We start from the raw sequence: 22,500 nt of genomic DNA on the forward strand, positions 1-22,500 counted from the left end.
ATTGGAATGTAACACGTGTGTCTGTGGTCCCAACTTACCATCACTGGCAACCGTATCGACATTGGAATGTAACACGTGGGCCATGTATCCAATGATGGAGAAGATGACCAACCCACCAAACACAGACGTCAAACAGTCGAGGATGGACACCAGCACAGCATCCCTGTCAACACACCACACGATAAGATAGGCATGTTTTTAAGAATCAACCTTTTGGATAAAAGCTATCTTTTTTAAAATTCTATTTTTCTTTATTTTATGTATGTTTGTGTGTGATTGATTGAGGCAGAAATATTATTAGCATAATTTTCATCATCATCATCTTCATAATTATTATTATTATTTATTATTATTATTATGATTAATATTATCCTCTTCATCATCATTCTCATTATCATCATCCATCAAAATCTTACGACTGTCATTGTCGTTATTCTCCTCCTACTTTTGATTCTTCTTCTCCTCCTCCTCCTCCTCCTCCTTCTACACCATCTCCACAACCTCCTCGTCCTCCAGCTCCTTCTCTACCTTCCCCCCCCCCTCCCCCACCTCCTCCTTTCTCCATTGAATCCATCCAGCCCTTCATCACAATAGTTTTCTTCACACATCAGAAATTAGAAAAATAAAATTGAGCTTTTATATAGCGCAATATCCACTAAACGTGCTCAAAGCGCTTTACAATGGGTCCCTGGCCAACAGCGACATTTAACATGTGGAACGGGACATGACGCCTGTTAGGCGATATTACAAAAAAAAAAAATTTCGGACAGAGACACTGCTGTTAACGGCAATGTACTCATTTTACACCTTAGTGCGGTGAGAGAATTCGAGTAAAAGCCTTCTCCACCAAGGACAACTATGCGCCGCCGGCCGAGTGAGGCTCGAACCCAGGACCTTCCGATCTGAAAGCGAGTGTCATACCACTACAAGACCACATTATAGCAGCACAAATAAATCAAGAATTGTCTTACTTGAGAGTATTGTTGTTGAATTTGTTGTAGGAAGCCAGAGTAATGAGCCCTCCCCAGCCCGGTCCTAGAGAGAAGAAAATCTGGACGGCGCCGTCTCTCCACACTTTGGGGCTGAGCAGGAGTTCCCACTGGGGGGTCAGGTAGTACGAGACTCCAGTGGCGGCTCCTTCTAACATGAGACCTCGGACAAATAGGATGGTTAGCACAATGTAGGGAAAGAAAGCGGTAAAGTACACAGCCTGGTTGGATAACAAAAAAAAAAGGAAAAGAAAAAAAATAATAGAAGATACGGGTGTATGCTGCGGATGGCCTTCAATGTAACCTGAAAAGAGCCCACATCAAATGAAGAGTTCTACAGTGACCTCCCCCTAGTGACCTCGAAAATTCAAAAGAGAAGACAGACTTGCAGGGCACTGCTGGAGACACAAGGAGGAGATTGCAAGCAGTCTTGTTCTATGGGAACCACCTGAGAGAACCAGAAGCAGAGGCAGGCAGAATAAAACTTACATTGACTGTCTGCTAGATGACACAGGAATGGACAACACCCGGGAGCTGCGTACGCTTATGGGGGACAGGACAGAATGGCGAAGACTTGTGGCTCATGTTGGGCGCCCCAAGAGGCGGCCTAAGTAAGTAAGTAAGTATAGAACATAAAGTTAAATTCGTGATAATTCTTAATTCATAACTACAGAATGAAATTGTCGGAACGTGCATTTTTATTTACTTTGCAGCTATCTATGTGGTCTTGTGGCATGACACTCGCTTTCGGATTGGAAGGTCGTGATTTCGAGCCTCGCTCGACGCATAGATAGTTGAGTCCTTGGAAAAGGCTCTTTACTCACATTCTCTCACCGTACTCAGATGTAAAATGAGTACCTGTCTGTTAACAGCATTGGTTCTGTCCGAAAATAAAATTGTCATATCGCCTAACAGGCGTCATGTCCAGTCCTACATGTTAAGTGTTGCTATTGGCTAGAAACCCCTTGTAAAAAGTGCCTTGAGCATGTTTAATGGATATTGCGCTATATAAAAGCTCAATTAAAAAAAAAAAATTTGATTGCTCAAGATGTAAACAATGATCATATCGTCAGGGGAATTTTGGCATGCATACCCAAACAATCTAATAATAATATAATAATATATACTTTATTCATACAAAAAAAAGTAAAATTCATTAACAGACGGGGCATGCATAAAAATGTATAAACACAAAGTTGAGAATCTATGGCGACAATGTATATGCAAATGCACAAAAATGTAAAACCTCTGGCCTTTAGTCCGAACTTGTGTGTGTATATTTAAAAGATAGTATTATATTTAAATCTATCTTTTCTATCCGAGTTTTTGTTGTTTCTTTTTTCTTTTCCAACCTACCTTTCCTGATGACTTGATTCCTTTGGACAGACAGATACAGACGAGGACCCAGGCAACAGCAAGGCACCCAACAAGCTCCCATCTCAAACCTCCTATGTTGTCAATACCGTCAGTGATTTCCAGTACCACGCGACTTTGAAAGGAAAATGAAACACAAATCAGAATGAAAATAAAATGAAACACAAATCAGAATGAAAATAAAATGAAACACAAATCAGACTGAAAATAAAATGAAACACAAATCAGAATGAAAATAAAATGAAACACAAATCAGACTGAAAATAAAATGAAACACAAATCACAATGAAAATAAAATGAAACACAAATCAGAATGAAAATAAAATGAAACATAAATCAGAATAGGTAGCTATTACTGTAATATTTGTTGACATGTGACCCTTCACCTCAAAACGGTATTAAGTCGGGTTGGTTAAGATGTTGAAAATTGAATTTATAGCCATAAATATCATACGTGTTGAGTTTGTATGTTTTATTGGGGAGAATGGATAGCATGTTTTAGGGTGCTAATACCAACAATTTATATTTCAGAACAGTTTAACATTTAATTAGGCTTTTAAGCATTTGGTTTGTTCTGACATAATACGGTTTTGATACAATGGGTCACATATGGTAATATTACATGAAGAAGACTAGTTAAAATTTGAAGTAACAATAAACAAAATTTAATGAAGAATCATAAACAAACTGTCATGTAGGTCTATGCGTTCATTCGTAGAAGTAGTAAAAAACGGAAAAATAAATGCGCACTAATCTAATTTGAACACTTTAAACAATAGGAATATAAATACATTACAATTACAATCCTTTCTTTAAAAAAAAGAATTTTTAAGAGAAAAAAAACGTTGAAAAAGAATAAGGCAATTGAGGTTATGACAAGCATGATTTCATTATGGGTGATCTCTTGTGTGTCTGCGGAGGAGGAGGAGGAGGAAGGAGGAGGAGGAGGAGGAGGAGGAGGAGGAGGAGGAGGAGGAGGAGGAGGAGGAGGAGGAGGAGAGAGAAGAAGAAGAAGAAGAAGAAGAAGAAGAAGAAGAAGAAGAAGAAGAAGAAGAAGAAGAAGAAGAAGAAAGAAGAAAGAAGAAGAAGAAGAAGAAGAAGAAGAAGAAGAAGAAGAAGAAGAAGAAGAAGAAGAAGAAGAAGAAGAAGAAGAAGAAGAAGAAGAAGAAGAAGAAGAAGAAGAAGAAGAAGAAGAAGAAGAAGAAGAAGAAGAAGAAGAAGAAGAAGAAGAAGAAGAAGAAGAAGAAGAAGAAGAAGAAGAAGAAGAAGAAGAAGAAGAAGAAGAAGAAGAAGAAGAAGAAGAAGAAGAAGAAGAAGAAGAAGAAGAAGAAGAAGAAGAAGAAGAAGAAGAAGAAGGGGGAGGAGGAGGAAGACAACGATGTGAAGATTGAAAAGGAGGAGGCGGGTAAGGAGATAAAAAAACTTACTGAAAGTACTCATCACTAGAAGACTTGTATTCGTGTTTAGTTTGATTGGCCAAGGATTTGATGTGGTTGTAATAAGTCGAGTTGTAGTCACTGGGATGGAAGCAGGTAAAGTTGTAGGTACCAGGTACCGTTATGGACCGTACAATGATTTTGAATCTGAATCTGAATGTTACTCGAAGTCGACTCAATTCTCAGTATTTTTGAGGATCTGGTGGTGGTGGAGGAGGAGGAAGAGAAAAAGTAGGAGAAGGAGGAGGAGGAGGAGGAGGAGGAGGAGGAGGAGGAGCAGACATAGTGGCAACAGCAGCAGCAGCAGCAGCTGAAGAAGAAGAAGAAGAAGAAGGGGGAGGAGGAGGAAGACAACGATGTGAAGATTGAAAATGAGGCGGGTATGGAGATGAAAAAAAAACTTACTGAAAGTACTCATCACTAGAAGACTTGTATTCGTGTTTAGTTTGATTGGCCAAGGATTTGATGTGGTTGTAATAAGTCCTGTTGTAGTCACTGGGATGGAAGCAGGTAGAGTTGTACCAGGTACCGTTATGGACCGTACAGTTGCTTTGGACGGACTGGTCTTCCAGGCACACTGGATGAAATGAAAAAAAAAATAATAATAATATCAGTTACAGCATATTGGTAACCGACCGTCTCGAAACGGTATCATGTTATTGTTATTGGTATTAGCACCCTGAGCACTTTTGAGTGGAAATAAAAAAAGTTTCATTATCATTATTATTATCATTATTATTATTATTATTATTATTATTATTATTATTATTATTATTATTATTATTATTATTATTATTATTATCATTATCATTATTATTATTATTATTATTATTATTATTATTATTATTATTATTATTATTATTGCTATTATTATTATCATCATGATCATGAACATCATCATCATGATCATCATCATCATCATCATCATCATCATCATCATCATCATTATTATTATTATTATTATTATTATTATTATTATTATTATTATTATTATTATTATTATCAATATTATCATTCTTCTTCTTCTTCTTCTTCTTCTTCTTCTTCTTCTTCTTCTTCTTCTTTCTTCTCTTATTATTATTATTATTATTATTATTATTATTATTATTATTATTATTATTATTATTATTATTATTATTATTATTATTTTTATGTCAGTGTGACCTAGTGGCTGAAAATTGAGTTTATAGTCACGAATATAAAAATTAGGTTAATTTCTATTTGTTGTAGTAGAGAATAAATATATAATTTCTTACATTGAAAACAATCTCAAGGTTTGTATTTCTAATTATTCTAGTTCTAAACTCTCTTTCCTCAGTCCAATCCATTCGACATAAAACTGCTTAGAGACACTGGGTCACATTTAGAATCATCAAATCCATCAAAGGCGGGAACAGTCTTCCTCAAACATATAAGTGAGATTATGTGGTCTAGTGATATGACAAAAAAAAAAATCGCCTTCGGGTTGGAAGGTCCTGGGTTCGAATCCTGAGTGGTGAATAGTTGAGTCCTTGGAAAAGGCTCTTTACTCATATCCTCTCACCGTACACATGTGTAAAATGAGTACCAGGCTGTTTAGAGCGTTTTCTCTGTCCGAAAATTTTTTTTGTAATATAGCCTAACAGGCGACATGTCTCGTTCTACATGTTAAATGTTGCTGTTGTCTAGGGAACTCTTGTAAAGCACTTTGAGTATTTGTGACCTCTCGTCTCAAAACAGTATTAAGTCGGGATTTAAGATGCTGAAAATGGAATTTGTAGCCAGAAATATCAGACTTAAGTTGAGTTTATATGCTTTATAGAGGAGAAGGAATGTCATATTTAAGAGTGCTAGATACCAACATTTGATATTTTTGACCAGATTTACTATAATTTGACTTTTTAGCATCTGGTCCATCCCGACATAATACCGTTTTGAGATGAAGGGTCACACTTTTAGTGGATATAGTGCTACATAAAAGCTCAATTTTTGTTGTTGTTGTTGTAATGACTTACATTCACTGGCCCAGTCCCCACATTTACTCCAGGGAAGTTCCGCACTGAATGAGGCAAAGAAATAGTAGATCGTCCAGGCGATGATCATGGAGTAGTAGACGGCAATGAGCGTGGATACGATAAACATGGCCCAGCCAATACCTGAACACAGACAAAATGGCGGTAATAGTGTAGTGAGTTTGGTTAAAAACATTGCCCAGCCAATACCTGAACACAGACAAAATGGTGATAATAGTGTAGTGAGTTTGATTAAAAGCATGGCCCAGACAATACTTAAATACAGACAAAATGGCGGTAATAGTGTAGTGAGTTTGATTAAAAACATGGCCCAGACAATACTTAAACACAGACAAAACGGCGGTAATAGTGTAGTGAGTTTGATTAAAAACATGGCCCAGACAATACTTAAACACAGACAAAATTATGGTAGCAATAGTGTAGTGAGTTTGATTAAAAACATGGCCCAGACAATACTTAAACACAGACAAAATGGTGGTAGGAATAGTGTTGTGAATTTGGTTAAAAACATGGCCCAGACCATACCTGAACACAGACAAAATGGTGGTAGGAATAGTGCAATAAATAACAATGTGACATTGAATGTAAGCCTCAAACTAAATACATTACACAGACAATTCAAAGACTAAATACATTACTAAATTCCAGATAGAAGACAGAGATATTTTAGGTCCTCTCTGTAGAAAAATCTTGGAAAATAAACCTTATGGTCTATCTGGAATTTAGTAACGCATTTACGTCTTTTTTGTTTTTTTGTTGTTGGCTGAAGAATGGTTTTTAAGCTCGAAACGTTGTGTGTTTGGTATATTGTTCTTTTTTGAAGCTGTTATATTCACTTTTATTACTTATAAAAACATATTAGATTGAGAATAGTAGGTAACTTCTGATCACGTCACGTCATGGAATGGAACCAAAAAAAAATAATATTCCACATCATTCCTTCTGTAAACAACAAACAATAAGTCTATCAATTATTAGGTTTAACTCACTCAATCCTAGAGATTTTTGCTACTTTTAAAAATTGGAGAAAAAAAATGTATTAAAAAGGAATATGTACCTACATAGATAGTTTTATTCAATTACCATTAACATGCAATAACTAAAAACATTAGCTTTGATACGACGCCTATAATTTGTCTCAGAAAAACGTAATAAATAGGCAAGGGGGAAAGTAACCCGGGGTATATCACGGATATAGTCGGTGTTAGGGTTGAGTGAGTTAATTATATCAACAACTAGTTGTTTTTTCTTTCTAATCTGTTTTAATTTCAAATACCTATTCTAGAACTTAGTTACAATCTAGGGAAAATTTTTAAAAAATAAAATTAATAATAGAAATAAGAAAAAAAAACAGCCTTAAAAAAAACAAAAAAAAAAAAACAACCAAAAAACAAAAACAACAAACCCCGAAATGCGACTCTTTTCATTTACGAAATAACTTAATTTTGAGGGAGATAAGTCTCGGTACTATTTGTTGAATGCAACTAATTTCATGGATTATGTCCCTTAGATCGATAAAATATTATTATATCATTCAATCACGACGGTAACTAACTCGACCAACCTTGGAAGATCGGGCTCGCGCTCCAAATGGAGACGACACCGGAGCTGGCAAACTGACCGAAGGAAAGTTCGAGAAAGACGAGGGGAATGCCGCATATGAATAGCATGATGAAGAATGGGATGAGAAAAGCACCTGGGAGATGGAATAATAGTGACATGAGGTTATTATAAAATAAATAAATGAATTAAAAAAAAAAAAATAAAAGGACGGAGCTTTATATAGTGCAATATCCACTAAATGTGCTCAAAGCGCTTTACAAGGGGTCCCTGGTCAACAGCAACATTTAACACGTTGGACATGACGCCTGTTAGGCGATATTACAATTTTTCGGACAAAGACAACCCTGTTCACGGCCAGGTACTCATTTTACACATGAGTACGATGAGAGAATGTGAGTAAAGAGCCCTTTTCAAGGACTCAACTATGCGCCGAGCGCGAGGCTCGAACCATGGACCTTCCCATCCGAAAGCAAGTGTCATACCACTAGACCACATAGCCGCACAAATAATTAAAATGCTACAAGGGTAAAGTTACCAGGAGGCTTAACTCTGTGGGAAGTGTTGAATAACCCTGGCGTTAGTTTTTGGTTGTTTTTTTGTTTTGTTTTTTGTTTTCTAGGGTTGTATGGCGCTTGTAACGTATTTGTGACCCTTCGCCTCAAAACGGTATTAAGTCGGGTTGGTTAAGATGTTGAAAATTGAATTTATAGCCAGAAATATAAGACTTGTATTGAGTTTGTATGTTTTATTGAGGAGAATGGATACCATATTTTAGGGTACTAATGCCAACAATTTATACTTTTGACCAGTTTAACACTTAATTCGGTTTTTAAGCATTTGGATCGTTCCGACATAGTACCGTTTTGAGACCATGGGTCACATTTAGGTCATTTCAGCGCCAGTGAAAAGGAAGAAAGTGTGACAGTCAAAAAATTCCAGATTTTCAGTCCAAAGCAAGCGAGAAAAAAGTAAGACCAAGGGGAATGACTCAAATATGGAATATTTGTAGATTCCAAGAGCACACTATCGGTGTTCTAAGTTGAGTATCACCTAAAAGGCTCATCAAGACACAAGCACAGGATCCGACTAAGAGGAATACACTCAATGCTTCCATTATACATTCAAAACATTAATTATGACAGTAGACAACTGAGAAACTAGTAGTAGTAGTAATAGTTGTAGTAGTAGTGGTAGTAGTAGTAGTAGTAGTAGTAGTAGTAGTAGTAGTAGTAGTAGTAGTTGTAGTAGTAGTAGTAGTAGTAGTAGTAGTAGTAGTAGTAGTAGTAGTAGTAGTAATAGTAGTAGTAGTAGGAGTAGTAGTAGTAGTAGTAGTAGTAGTAGTACTAGTAGTAGTAGTAGTAGTAGTAGTTATTATACTGTGTGGGAAGTATTAACAATGACTAATGATGATGATGATGATGTGGTTGATGATGATGATAATAATGATTATTATTATTATCATTATTATTATGATGATGATGATGATGATGATGATGATGATGATGATGATGATGATGATGATGATGATGATGACGACGACGACGACGACGATGACGATGATGCCAACTCACCCCCTCCATTCTTGTAGCAGACATAGGGAAACCTCCAAATGTTTCCCAGGCCTACAGCGTAGCTGAGACAGGACAAAATAAAATCCAGTTTGTTTCCCCACCCTTGTCTCTCGCCGTCCTCCTCCCCCATATCGCTCATGTCTCTATCGGAGTTGTTGATCTCTGGGGTGGGGAGGTAGTGGGGTTGGGAGGAACCGTCCTTCTCGGATTTACCCATGATTCGGTGATTGCTAGGTAGGTAGGTAGGTTGAAAAGTGAGTAAGTTAGTAGGTTGTTTGGATGTTGAGATGATTGGTTCGATTCGTTGATATATCGGTTGAATTGTCAAATAACGTACACACAAATGGATATGGAGCTGGGTGATCGCTGGTTTTGACCCTGGAAAGATGAATTGATTGATTGAATGATTGATATACCTATTGATTGATTGATTGATATACCTATTGATTGATTGATTGATATACCTATTGATTGATTGATATACATATAGATAGATAGATTGATTGATTGATATACCTATTGATTGATTGATATACCTATTGATTGATTGAATGATTGATATACCCATTGATTGATTGATTGATATACATATTGATTGATTGATTGATATACCTATTGATTGATTGATTGATATACCTATTGATTGATTGATTGATATACCTATTGATTGATTGATTGATATACCTATTGATTGATTGATTGATGGATGAATTGATTCGTTGATGTACTTATTGACTAATGGATGGATTGATGGATTGATTGATTGATATACCTATTGATGGATTGATGGATTGATTCATTGATATACCTATTGATTGATTGATTGATGGATGGATGGGTTGATTGATTAATATACTTATTGATTGATGGATGGGTTGATTGATTGATATACTTATTGATGGATTGATTGATTGATTGATATATCTATTGATAGATAGCTAGATAGATTGACTGATTGATTGATTGATTGATTGATTGATTAATATACGGATTGATTGATTGGATGATTGATATACCTATTGACTATTGTCAAAATAGTATTACAAATTTGTACTATTACAAAAAAGTAGTAACATTCATGGTTACAAGGTTACCATTAAAAACAATTTTTATTGTATACATATTCATTTCTTCCATTGCTGAAAGACTATTTTTAGTGCAAAGTTACCTTGCCAATCAATACCAAATGCCAAATGTCCAAACATAGTTTGTAGCTTGTTAGGCTCAGATACATTTTAGATGATTACTATGATTTTAACGTCCCGGTATCGCTTGTACAAATGTGACATTGTATCACATAATAGTCTTCTTTGTTTCTTGACTTTAATTCTTGTTACACCTTGTTTTGTAACAGGAATGAGGGTGGCGAAATGGAACTTGATATTATTGTTCATTTTCAAGGGTCATAGCTTTGTTGTAACGATTGTTTTATTTTGTTTTCTTTATAGAGGCCAAAAAAGCCATGACGTCAGCCGAGAGCAACGAATTTACCGTCAAAGACGAGATGGAGATCCTATTCGCCGTGCTGTTTGTCTTAAAAAAGAACAAGACAAATACCAGAGCGACAAATCGAGTGGAAAGAAAAAGTCCATAAAAGATAAGACACCAAGAGAACAACGCAAACAGAGAAAGAATTGGATAAAAAATTATCACACACACACACACACACACTACAAACCGGAAACAGCAAAATCTTGATCTGAGTTACACTCCATCCTCACACTCAAGAATGACTTTTTCATTTTTTTTTCATGATAAATATAAATACTTGAAAGGAAATATTATTTGTGGTGGTTTAACACTTATATACCTAGACTATGGTAAACAATTTTTATTTTTGTCATTTTCTTATAAGTTTTTGGAGATGATGATTGCTCAAATAATCTCCTTTGTTTTAAAAAACTGATTTCTGAATGCCTTTTGTAAAACAATAAATGTCATTTTGTTGTCAGAATTAGTATCAATGCTCTGTGTTTATTGTTTTTCAATGTTTTATTTCAATAATTGTCCAAAAATGTGTTAACTTATGTAATGTGACATAATTTTATAAGCGTAACAGGAACGAGTCACATGTGGATCGTGATTCACAAATACTTGAATAAGTGACCACTGGAAACTCATAAAGCCCTGTTATTACAATTTTATGTCGCATACATATCACAGAAAACATACACAAAATAATGAGTATGTTGGAATGACTTGACTTTTTAAAAATTTGAAGACTCGAATTTGGCGGGTTTTTTTTAAACGGCCGATATATAGTTTAGTGAGAACTACTTATAAACATGGATGGCAAAAAACAATATAACAAAGACCCGAGTGACGTCATCTTCATTCTATCTAATGATTAAGCGGTAGAATAGTGGATATTTTACTTAGACACATACCATCGATAGTTAAAACCTGTGTCGCTCGCTGTGTTAACAAATCACTGCCATTGTTTACATTATGACGACTGTCCGAGAGGCGTGGTTATCTATCTATGTGTCTATAGATAGTATGCGCTTGGCTAAGAAGCTCACAACATTGCCATCCGGAAGTATAACGGACCAACACACAAAACTTTGTGTAACCATGAACGTTTATAGTCAGGTTAATACAGTTTAGTGAGAATTACTCCTAAACGCGGATGGCAAAAATACAATAACAAAGACCCGAGTGACGTCAACTTCATTCTATCTATTAGTCTGATGGGCTGAACAGGTGAATATTTCACATTAACACATTGCATACCATTGACCTATATTTAGGAAAATACAAGTGTATTCTATTTATGCGTCTATCTAGATATCTATTGTACCAACTGTTACTAAATCAGAGATGTTTGCACTGACGATTTGAATAAACGAATACCATCATTTAATTCATGTGTACAATGTGAAATCCTTTTAAAAAATGTAATCAATTTACGACACAGACTAAATATTTGCTCCTAATCAAGGTGCACTCATTTGCAGGTCTGATAACCGAGCGTAATTAGGCCTAATTATGGGTTTGATTTATATTGTTGAAATAGACAATGATTCTGGATCTGAATCTGAATGTTACTCGAAGTCGACTCAATTTTGAGTATTTTTGAGGATCTGGTGGTGGAGAAGGAAGAGGATGAGAAAAAGTAGGAGGAGGAGGCGGTAAAGGAGGAAGTGGAGGAGAAAGAGGAGGAGGAAGAGGAGGCGGAGGAGCCGTAGAAATAGCGGCAGCAGTAGCAGCAGTAGCAGAAGAAGAAGAAGAAGAAGAAGAAGAAGAAGAAGAAGAAGAAGAAGAAGAAGAAGAAGAAGAAGAAGTTTATACACTAAAATGTTTTTTTCCATTCATGTTGCTCTCTGACGTCACTAGCGACTAAAAAAAAAACTTCTTATCAATAAACATTTCAACTGTTTGTCCGATAGATAACACAGGAAAACGTTGGTGTTGTGACATGGGGTAAGAATACAAACGAGCATACATCCAATACAAACAAACCAACAAACAAATAAACAAACATGCATACACACATGGATATAGATAGTATGCTAAGAAGCTCACAACATTGTCATCGGGAAGTATAACGGACCAGCACACAAAACTATGTGTCACCTTAAACGTTTATAGTCTGGTTAAGAGATAGAATGCATCTGACGTCATTCGGGTCTTTGTTATTGTTTTTTCCATCCATGTTTATGAGTAGTTCTCACTAAACTGTATTAACCAGACTCTAAACGTTCAAGGTTACACATAGTTCTGTGTGTTGGTCCGTTATGCTTCCGGAAGGCAATGTTGTGAGCTTCTTAACCAAGCGCATACTATCTAAATCTATGTGTGTGTGTGTGTGAGTGTTAGTGCATGTTTGTTTGTTTGTTTCCTTGTTTGTTTGCTTGTATGCTAGCTTGTATTCTTATCCTATGTCACAACAACATTGTCTTACTGGGTTATCTATCCGCACAGCATCCTCTCTCTCTCTCTCTCTCTCTCTCTCTCTCTCTCTCTCTCTCTCTCTCTCTCTCTCTCTCACACACACACACACACACCTTTTTTTTCAAAAACATTTGGAGATTGGGATTGGCGGCAAAGATAATGCAAATGATAATATAGATGAATTAGGTCAACAACATCAGCCTGTTCAACTTTCTACTATCTACTGATAAAAATATATCTAGTCTAGTGCCCAAGTTTGTTTTTTGTTTTGTTTTTTCAAAGTGTTAGAGCGCACTTTCATCCAGAAAAACACCGGTTGCGAAAACACTACAAACACATGTGCGTGGTACGGTCTTTTTTTATTATTTTATAGATAGTATGCGCTTGGCTAAGAAGCTCATAACATTGCCATTCGGAAGTATAACGGACCAAAACACAAAAGTGTGTGTACCTATGAACGTTTATAGATAGAATGCGCTTGGCCAAGGAGTTCACAACATTGCCATCCGGAAGTATAACGGACCAACACATAAACTCTGTGTAACCATGAACTTTGATAGTCTGGTTAATACAGTTTAGTAAGAACAACTCACAAACGCGGATGGCAAAAACAATAACAAAGGCCTGAGTGACGTCATCTGCATACTATCTATAGTTAGGTTAATACAGTTTAGAGAGAATTACTCATGCGGATGGCAAAAAAACAATAACAAAGACCCATGTGACGTCATCTTCGAACTATCTATAGGGGTTTTCTCCACGAAGAATATCAGAGATGGGAACAGGGGGGGGGGGGGGGACGGTTAAAAAGAACAAACAGAAAAGTGGGTCAAACGAGAAAGCCGTACTTCGAAGGAGCACGTATTTTGAATTTTGGCAAGAAAACCAGTTCTTCAAATATCCTCTAATCTATCCTTAAACTCTCAAACCTGAGACTTTAGAAGTCCCAGGTTTGAGAGTTTGTTGCGTTTTTTTTTTATTATTATTTTTTTTTTTTTCACAGATGAGGGTTATTCTAATCGATGGAAATAATTGAATGGCGAGTTTTCTGGCCAAAGTTTTAAATATTTCTTTTTTTTTTACTTTGTTTTCAGAGTAACGCAGAACTGACGTTCACTTTCAAACGTCCAATCGTGACCTAGTTAATACAAAAGAGGCTAAGGAACTCTCGGAGATGAAAAACCAAAAAAAAAAGGGCCGAAAATCCACAAAAGGTTTCGATGAATCAAGCAAAAGGGAAAATAATGCAATTGTAACAAGAAAATGTTTTTGGGACGACGTGTACTTATTTGCAGGTCTGATAATCCAAATTAATTGTTGTAATGGAAATACTCTCGAATCAACGCAAAATATTGTCCATGACACAAAATATTCTCCATGATACAAGGTATTGTCCATAACACAAATTATTGTCCATGACACAAAATATTGTCCATGACACAAAATAAATTGTACATGACACAAAATATTGTCCATGACACAAAATATTCTCCATGATACAAAGTATTGTCCATGACACAAATTATTGTCCATGACACAAAGTATTGTCCATGACACAAAATAAATTGTACATGACACAAAATATTGTCCATGACACATAATATTCTCCATGATACAAAGTATTGTCCATGACACAAATTATTGTCCATGACACAAAGTATTGTCCATGCCACAAAATATTGTCCACGACACAAAATAAATTGTACATGACACACAATATTGTCCATGACACAAAATATTGTCCATGGCACAAAATATTCTCCATGACACAAAGTATTGTCCATGACACAAAATATTCTCCATGACACAAAATATTGTCCATAACACAAATTATTGTCCATGACACAAAGTATTGTCTATGACACAAAATAAATTGTACATGACACAAAATATTGTCCATGATACAAAGTATTGTCCATGACACAAATTACTGTCCATGACACAAAGTATTGTCCATGACACAAATAATTGTCCATGACACAAAGTATTGTCCATGACACTGGCAAAAAGTGTTGTCCATGACACAAAATATTGTCCATGACACAAAATAAATTGTACATGACACAAAATATTGTCCATGATACAAAGTATTGTCCATGACACAAAATAAATTGTACATGACACAAAATAAATTGTACATGACACAAAATATTGTCCATGACACAAATTATTGTCCATGACACAAAATATTGTCCATGACACAATTTATTGTCCATGACACAAAATACTGTCCATGACACAAAGTATTGTCCATGACACAAATTATTGTCCATGACACAAAATATTGTCCATGACACAAATTATTGTCCATGACACAAAATATTGTCCATGACACAAAATATTGTCCATGATACAAATTAATGTCCATGACACAAAATATTGTCCATGGCACAAAGTATTGCCCATGACACAAATTATTGTCCATGACACAAAATTTGACCAGAAAACTGGTCCTTCAAATATCGATCGATATAAATGACCATCAAAAAACTCTAAATCCTGGAACTTTAATAAAGTATCTCGCGAGGCCCCAGGTTTGAGAGTTTTGCCTAGATGAGGGTCATTTAAATCGATCGATATTTGAAGGACGAGTTTTCTGGCCAAATTTTTAAAATCCTTGTCTTTCCCAACTTGGGGGTCCCGATAGCTCAGTTGATAGAGCACTCGTTTCACACGCGAAGGGAACCAGGATCGATCCCGGGTGCAGTCGAGATTTTTTTCTCATCCCTCTGTCAACCCGGCAGTAAATGGGTAGCTGATCTGTCAGATCTGGTGTAAAGTACTTTGCGACAGACTAGCGTCCTACCTAAAGGGTAGCAAGCAATTTTTCCCGTTTCACGGCATTACGGTTCTGAAGGACTACTTTTTTACTACTACTTTCTCAAGTACGGTAGTTGTCTGTTGAAACCACTCCGACATAAAAGAAAAAAAAATGAGCTTTTATATAGAGCAATATCCATTATACGTGCTCAAAGCGCTTTACAAGGGGTCCCCGACCAACAGCAACACGTAACACGTGGAACGAGACATGACGCTTGCTGTTAGGCGACATTACAATTTTTTCCGACATACCTAAACAGCGCTGTTTACGGCCAGGTACTCATTTTACACCTAAGTACGGTGAGAGAATGTGAGTAAAGAGCCTTTTTCCAAGGACTCAACTATGCGCAGAGCCAGGCTCGAACCCAGGACCTTCCGATCCGAAAGCGAGTGTCATACTACTAGACCACATAACCGCACAGAGTGTTAAGTGTCACAAATGCTAATTACTATTGATGCTATGCCGTTAGGTAAAATACTCACAACATCCTACAGCCGATATTATAAACTACCAATGCACGAACACAGAAAACTATGTGTAACCTTGAAAGTTTACGGTCTGATAAATATAACGAGAACTAATCATTAAAAGGACTGTCTAAATTCAATAACAAAGAGACAAGAGCCTCGTTGTTGAGGATACCGTGTGCTCTATAAGAGGCTATTATTATTATTATTATTATTATTATTATTATTATTATTATTATTATTATTATTATTATTATCATTATCATTATTATTATATTATTATTATTATTATTATTATTATTATTATTATTTTATTATTATTATTATTATTATTATTATTATTATTATTATTATTATTATCATCATCATTATCATTATTATTATTATGATTATTATTATTATTATTATTATTATTATTATTATTATTATTATTATTATTATTATTATTATTATTATTATTATTATTATTATTATTATCATTATTATTTTAATGGGAGTTAATTTTTTACTCACAGTACAGCACAGTAAGAAAAAAGCGTATAAATGATTTATCAATCCGTTGTAATTTAATTCCACTTGTCCGTACAGTAGTGAAAGATGTCACACATACACGATACAATCAAATTCACTCACAAAGATCGAATCCAGATTTTGTCCTCCGTACTCACATGTAGGAAAGGCTAGTCTAACTGAAATAATCTCTGTCTTGTTTTGTTTTTCACTTTCGCGGTTGTCTGTTGTTCTCGCCTTGTTGTGGCAAAGAAGAAGTAGCTAATGCCGATTAAAAGACCAAGTCCGTGTTTTATTTTCCTTTGTTGTCGCGTGTGTCTGGGGGCGCAGACTGCGCCAGACTTTTTAGAAATAAAAATGCCAAACAAGTAGATAGTGAAAATTATGCCAAAATGGTCTGAAAAAAAAAATGATGTGTTTTAACTTAGTCAATCTTAGAGATTTTTGCTACTTTTCATTATTGGAGAAAAATTATTAAAAATAAGCATGTGCATATATAGTTTTATTCAACTACCATTAATATGTAAAAACTTAAAACATTAGCTTTGATACGACGACTATAATTTGTCTCAGAAAAATGTAATAATAAACAGGCATGGGATAAAAGTAACCCGGGTATACTACGGATATAGTCGGTGTTAGGGTTGTGTGAGTTACTCATCCTTCGATGATTTCAAGAGACATATTATTATGGGCTACTTATTAATTGGATTCAGTAGTCTGATGTCACGCCGCCCGGCAACGGCGGCCATCTTGGTTCTAAACAAAGAAAATCATTACTTTGAATTCTTCATGCTGGCTAGAACTTTTCATATGCCTTGTGATCAGAATGTGTAAAAGTCAAAACATGATCAAATGTATGTGTTTTTTTCCTCTGGATACGCTTTTATGCTCGTCGGAGAATTATTTCATAAGGCCATCCGCCATTATTCCGACAGTTTAGAGCCAGTTAATAAGTTACCATGCGTATTTACGAGGGAAGTGACGTCACGACTGTTGAAGCGTATTGACGAGCGATTGTTTTAATGGAAATATGTACTCTAAAACAAGCACAAAGTAATGTCCATTACAACCATGATGAAAATATGCCCATAATAATTGAGTTCGGTTATCTGACTTGCCAATAATATGTGTATATTATGTGTATAATTAGCGTTGTTCGTGTACTGTGTTAGGGCTTAATGATTAAGTTAATTTATGTTATGCGCCCAGAGCCCTCCTGATGAAGGGATGTTTGGCGCACTATAAATCTATACCATTATTATTATTACCATTATATGAGTGCACGAGGGTGTCAAGGATCTTTGTTATCTCTGGTAAAATGCATATAGAAAAAAAGAAATGACTTTTATTTCATAATCATGCCGCCTTGAAAGTTTCATCTCAACTTGCTTGTTTGGGAGAGGGGCAGGGGATGGGTAAACGTCATTACTATTACTATTCATCTCTTCATGAAATGTGTAAAATTAGGTGGGTTTTTTTTTTTTGTTTATACCCACGCACCCTCACCCCCCCCCCCCCCCCCCGTCACCCACTCCAATGTCAATTTTCAACGCAAAACGATATCATAAATAAATAAATATATAAATAGATAAATAAATAAATAAATAAATAAATAAATAAATATTTTTAAAATCTGAGGCTTTAAAACTTGGTATTAAAAGCGCCAAACTGGCAATCTCAGTTTTGTCCGTTTGCGGCGATTTGATGAAACGGGGCTAACACTGCCGCTCGCGCTCTCGCGAGTTCCTGATCGGTTTTTCCTGTAAACTTGTCAATTGGATTCAATAGTCTGATGTCACGCGCCCGGCAACGGCGGCCATCTTGGTTTTAAACAAAGAAAATCATTACTTTTTATTCTTCATGCTGACTAGAACTGTTCATTCCCTTTTCATATGCCTTGTGATCAGAATGTGTAAAAGTCAATACATGATCAAATTGATGGGTTTTTTTTCCTCTGGATACTCGTTTAAGCTCGCCGGGGTTATATTTCATACGGCGTCCGCCATTGTTCCGATAGTTTAGAGCCAGTGTTACTAAGTTACCATACGTCATTAGGAAGGAAGTGACATTACGACTGTTGAAGACTATTGTGGCGGTGGTGATGATGTCGGGTGGCGGTGGTGGTGATCACAGACTACTAGGAGATCTAGGGTGGTGCTTGGTGGTGATCACAGACTACTAGGAGATCTATGGTGGTGATTGGTGGTGGTCACAGACTACTAGGAGATCTATGGTGGTGATTGGTGGTGGTCACAGACTACTAGGAGATCTATGGTGGTGATTGGTGGTGGTCACAGACTACTAGGAGATCTAGGGTGGTGCTTGGTGGTGGTCACAGACTATTAGGAGATCTATGGTGGTGATTGGTGGTGGTCACAGACTACTAGGAGATCTATGGTGGTGATTGGTGGTGGTCACAGACTACTAGGAGATCTAGGGTGGCGGTGGTGGTGATCACAGACTACTAGGAGATCTATGGTGGTGATTGGTGGTGGTCACAGACTACTAGGAGATCTAGGGTGGTGATTGGTGGTGGTCACAGACTACTAGGAGATCTATGGTGGTGATTGGTGGTGGTGTAAGCGTGAGGATGAACGAGTTAGAAGGTCGAGGACGATCGAGAGTGAAGTCGGTCGGACATAGGCGGGCGGGCGAGTGGGTGGTGAACGGTTCATGAATTTATGACGTCGGAAGAGTTGGGTGGTCAAAAATTGATTCTTACAAAGCAGCCAATGCGTTGACAAATAAATAATTTAATGTGAACGAGCGTCTCAAAACGGTATTTTGTAGTGGTGAATCCGTTGGATGAGAATTAATGTAGAGAAAAATAAAGTGAGTAAAGGTGACTCATATAATATGTGGGAACATAAAACTATCAACGTTTCGGCCCTTGGCCTTCGTCAGGAGGCAAACAACAAAACACAAAAATGTAAGGATACAAAGAAAAAATCGTGTTTTGTTCTTTTCCTCCTGTCGAAGGCCAAGGGTATTGACACAAGAACCGACTAGGATTTATACTTTGACGTCATTTTTTATGTTTGTGTAGCGTCTAGTGAGTTGTCATAAGTAAACTCAAGGAAACAAGCTATATCATTGGTTGAACTATTGAATACAACTCAGGATTTGTTTTCTTTTGTGGCTTGTCTTTTGATGTCATTTTTTGGTCAGTGTCAGGCTCTAAGTTAACGATGGCTACTGTTCTAGTGTCAGGCTATATCTAGGTAGTTCGAAGTTGACGTCACTCAGATTTTTGTTATTGTTTTTTGCCATCCGCGTTATGATTAAGTCTCACTAAAATGTCTTAACCAAACTATATTACGTTCAAGGGTACACAGTTTTGTGTGTTGGTCCGTTATACTTCCGGATGGCAATGTTGTGAGCTTCTTAGACAAGCGCATACTATCTATAAGTTTATGATGGCTCCGATCCGATGCTCTTTACTATTCCAAAGTGTGAAGTAGTGTGAAATCAATTAGACGATGTATATTTACAATAATATTATTTGTTTAAAATATTTCAATCTGGCGGAGGGCGGCGGGGGGGGGGGGGGGCATTTAGGGGGGCCAACTTGCCTTAGTCAACCCCCCCCCCAGCCCAAGTTAATACCGTTTTGAGGCGATAGGTCTCGCATGGTATTTGTAAAGTCGGTTTTAACTCGGTCTGCCTAACCCAGGGGCGTGGCTATAGTGGTTGATTTGGTGCCTGGCTCTATATCCATCTTTTAAACATAGATTATAGCATTTAAAAAATATATATATTAAATCTGAGAAATGGTATATACAGACTCTTACTCATTTGAATAAGTCTTTTCTTTAATTTTTCTTCTTTCTTTTTAATTTACAAATACAGCATGTTTTAAGTCATTCATATTCTTCTGATTCTGGCACCACCTTATACTGTAAGCACGCCACGCCACTGGCCTAACCTCTCATCGATCGCAGACATCATCGTCATTATCTTGGACAGGTCTGTTCTGTTCTCCTTTAATCTGACCCGTTGTCCTGCCCCCCCCCCCCCTCCCCGCCCTCTTGTCACAGCACGTGTAGACCAAACACACACACACACACACACACACACACACACACGTACGCACACAAAGAAAAGACATGACAAAACCAGATGTAGGCCGACATCACGTTTTATCAATAAACGGAAAATTCCACTTCGAATCGAATGATAATGCATAATATGATCTTTTTCTTAAAGTATGGCGACAATCGACACGAAAGGAACGAAATTGATGTCGCTCAGCTCTTTGATGTTGATTTTAAACAACCATTTTGGTGATTAGTTCTCACTATATTATATCAATCACACTGTAAACGTTCAAGGTTACACATAGTGTGTGTGTGTGTGTGTGTGTGTGTGTCGGTACGTTATATCCGGAAGGCGGATTTTGTGAGTATTTTACCTTACCGCATGGCATCCATTATTTTTCCATGTGCTCAAGACATTGCTCGCGTTGCAAAATGAGGTCAAAATGACCTAGATACATAACAAATTGGCGTTCATAGTTTTTGAGTTACCCCACACCACAATGGGTCATTTTGGTCAGCTTGACCGTAGTCATCGTTAAGTAGGCTGACACTGAAACCCTAAAAATGGCATTTTGACGTCATTATTTAGTTTTTGCACCGCCTAGTGAGTTGTCGTTAGTAGAGCTCATGGAAACAAGTTATTTCATTGGTTGAACTATTGAATACAACTCACTATTTGTTTTCTTTTATGGCAAAAGACTGGCATTTTGACGTCAGTTTTTGGTCAGTGTCAGGCTATAAGTATAAGTTAACGGTGGCTACGGCTTGACCCATGGGCATGTTAAAAAAAATAGAGCAGGTAGTATGCAGATGATGTCACTCAGGCCTTTGTTATTGTTTTTGCCATCCGCGTTTGTGAGTTGTTCTCACTAAACTGTATTAACCAGACTATAAAAGTTCATGGTTACACAGAGTTTGTGTGTTGGTCCGTTATACTTCCGGATGGCAATGTTGTGAACTCCTTGGCCGAGCGCATTCTATCTATAGTGCAATATCCACAAACTCTTAAACCTATAGTAGATGCCATGGCAGATTCACAACATTGCATCCGAGTATAACGACACACACAAACTCGTGTAACCAGAACTTTATAGTCGTTAAACAGTTTAGTGAACAACTCCAAAGCGATCAAACATCAAGGATGACTCTCTTATATCTATATAGTGAAGATACGTCAGCTTTTTTTTTGCCATCCGCGTTTGTGAGTTGTTCTCACTAAACTGTATTAACCAGACTTTAAAAGTTCATGGTTACACAGAGTTTGTGTGTTGGTCCGTTATACTTCCGGATGGCAATGTTGTGAACTCCTTGGCCAAGCGCATTCCGGAAGTATAACGGACCAACACACAAACTCTGTGTAACCATGAACTTTTATAGTCTGGTTAATACAACTCACAAACGCGGATGGCAAAAACCATAACAAAGGCCTGAGTGACGTCATCTGCATACTATCTATAAAAGGGGTCACTGACCAACAGCAACACTTAACATTTGGAACGAGATATGACGCCTGTAAGGCGATATATTAAATCTTTTTTTACGGACTGACAACGCTGTAAACGGCCAGGTACTCATTTCACGCCAGAGTACGGTGAGAGAATGTGAGTAAAGAGCCTTTTTCAAGGACTCAACTATGCGTCGAGCGAGGCTCCAACCCAGGACATTCCGATCTGAAAGCGAGTGTCATACCACTAGACCACATAGTCGTACGTTCAAACAATACGCTTCAACAGTCGTAACGTCACTTCCCTCGTAATCACGCATGGTAACTTGCTTTAAACTATCGGAACAATGGAGGACGCCCTTATGAAATATTTCTCCGA

At 36.8% G+C, this 22,500-nt stretch overlaps 1 protein-coding gene across 1 annotated transcript in view; it reads right to left on the bottom strand.

Moving 5' to 3' along the window:
• The window catches only part of LOC144959666 (sodium- and chloride-dependent glycine transporter 1-like), a 42,588-nt gene extending 25,719 nt beyond the window's left edge, over nucleotides 1–16,869 (bottom strand). Inside the window, exons 1-8 of the mRNA XM_078892335.1 lie at nucleotides 16,796–16,869; nucleotides 8,946–9,323; nucleotides 7,376–7,507; nucleotides 5,794–5,934; nucleotides 4,205–4,376; nucleotides 2,346–2,478; nucleotides 972–1,210; nucleotides 39–163 (exon numbers count right to left, since the gene is read on the bottom strand). Coding sequence (XP_078748461.1) covers nucleotides 39–163; nucleotides 972–1,210; nucleotides 2,346–2,478; nucleotides 4,205–4,376; nucleotides 5,794–5,934; nucleotides 7,376–7,507; nucleotides 8,946–9,162 — 1,159 coding nt within the window. The 5' untranslated portion in view covers nucleotides 9,163–9,323; nucleotides 16,796–16,869. The remainder of the gene's footprint in view (nucleotides 1–38; nucleotides 164–971; nucleotides 1,211–2,345; nucleotides 2,479–4,204; nucleotides 4,377–5,793; nucleotides 5,935–7,375; nucleotides 7,508–8,945; nucleotides 9,324–16,795) is intronic.
• Between the last annotated feature and the right edge of the window lie 5,631 nt (nucleotides 16,870–22,500).

Source organism: Berghia stephanieae, chromosome 14 (assembly GCF_034508935.2).
Source record: "Berghia stephanieae isolate SIO BIC M18660-M18661 chromosome 14, UCSD_Bste_1.3, whole genome shotgun sequence".
In the NCBI taxonomy this organism is placed as follows: domain Eukaryota; kingdom Metazoa; phylum Mollusca; class Gastropoda; order Nudibranchia; family Aeolidiidae; genus Berghia; species Berghia stephanieae.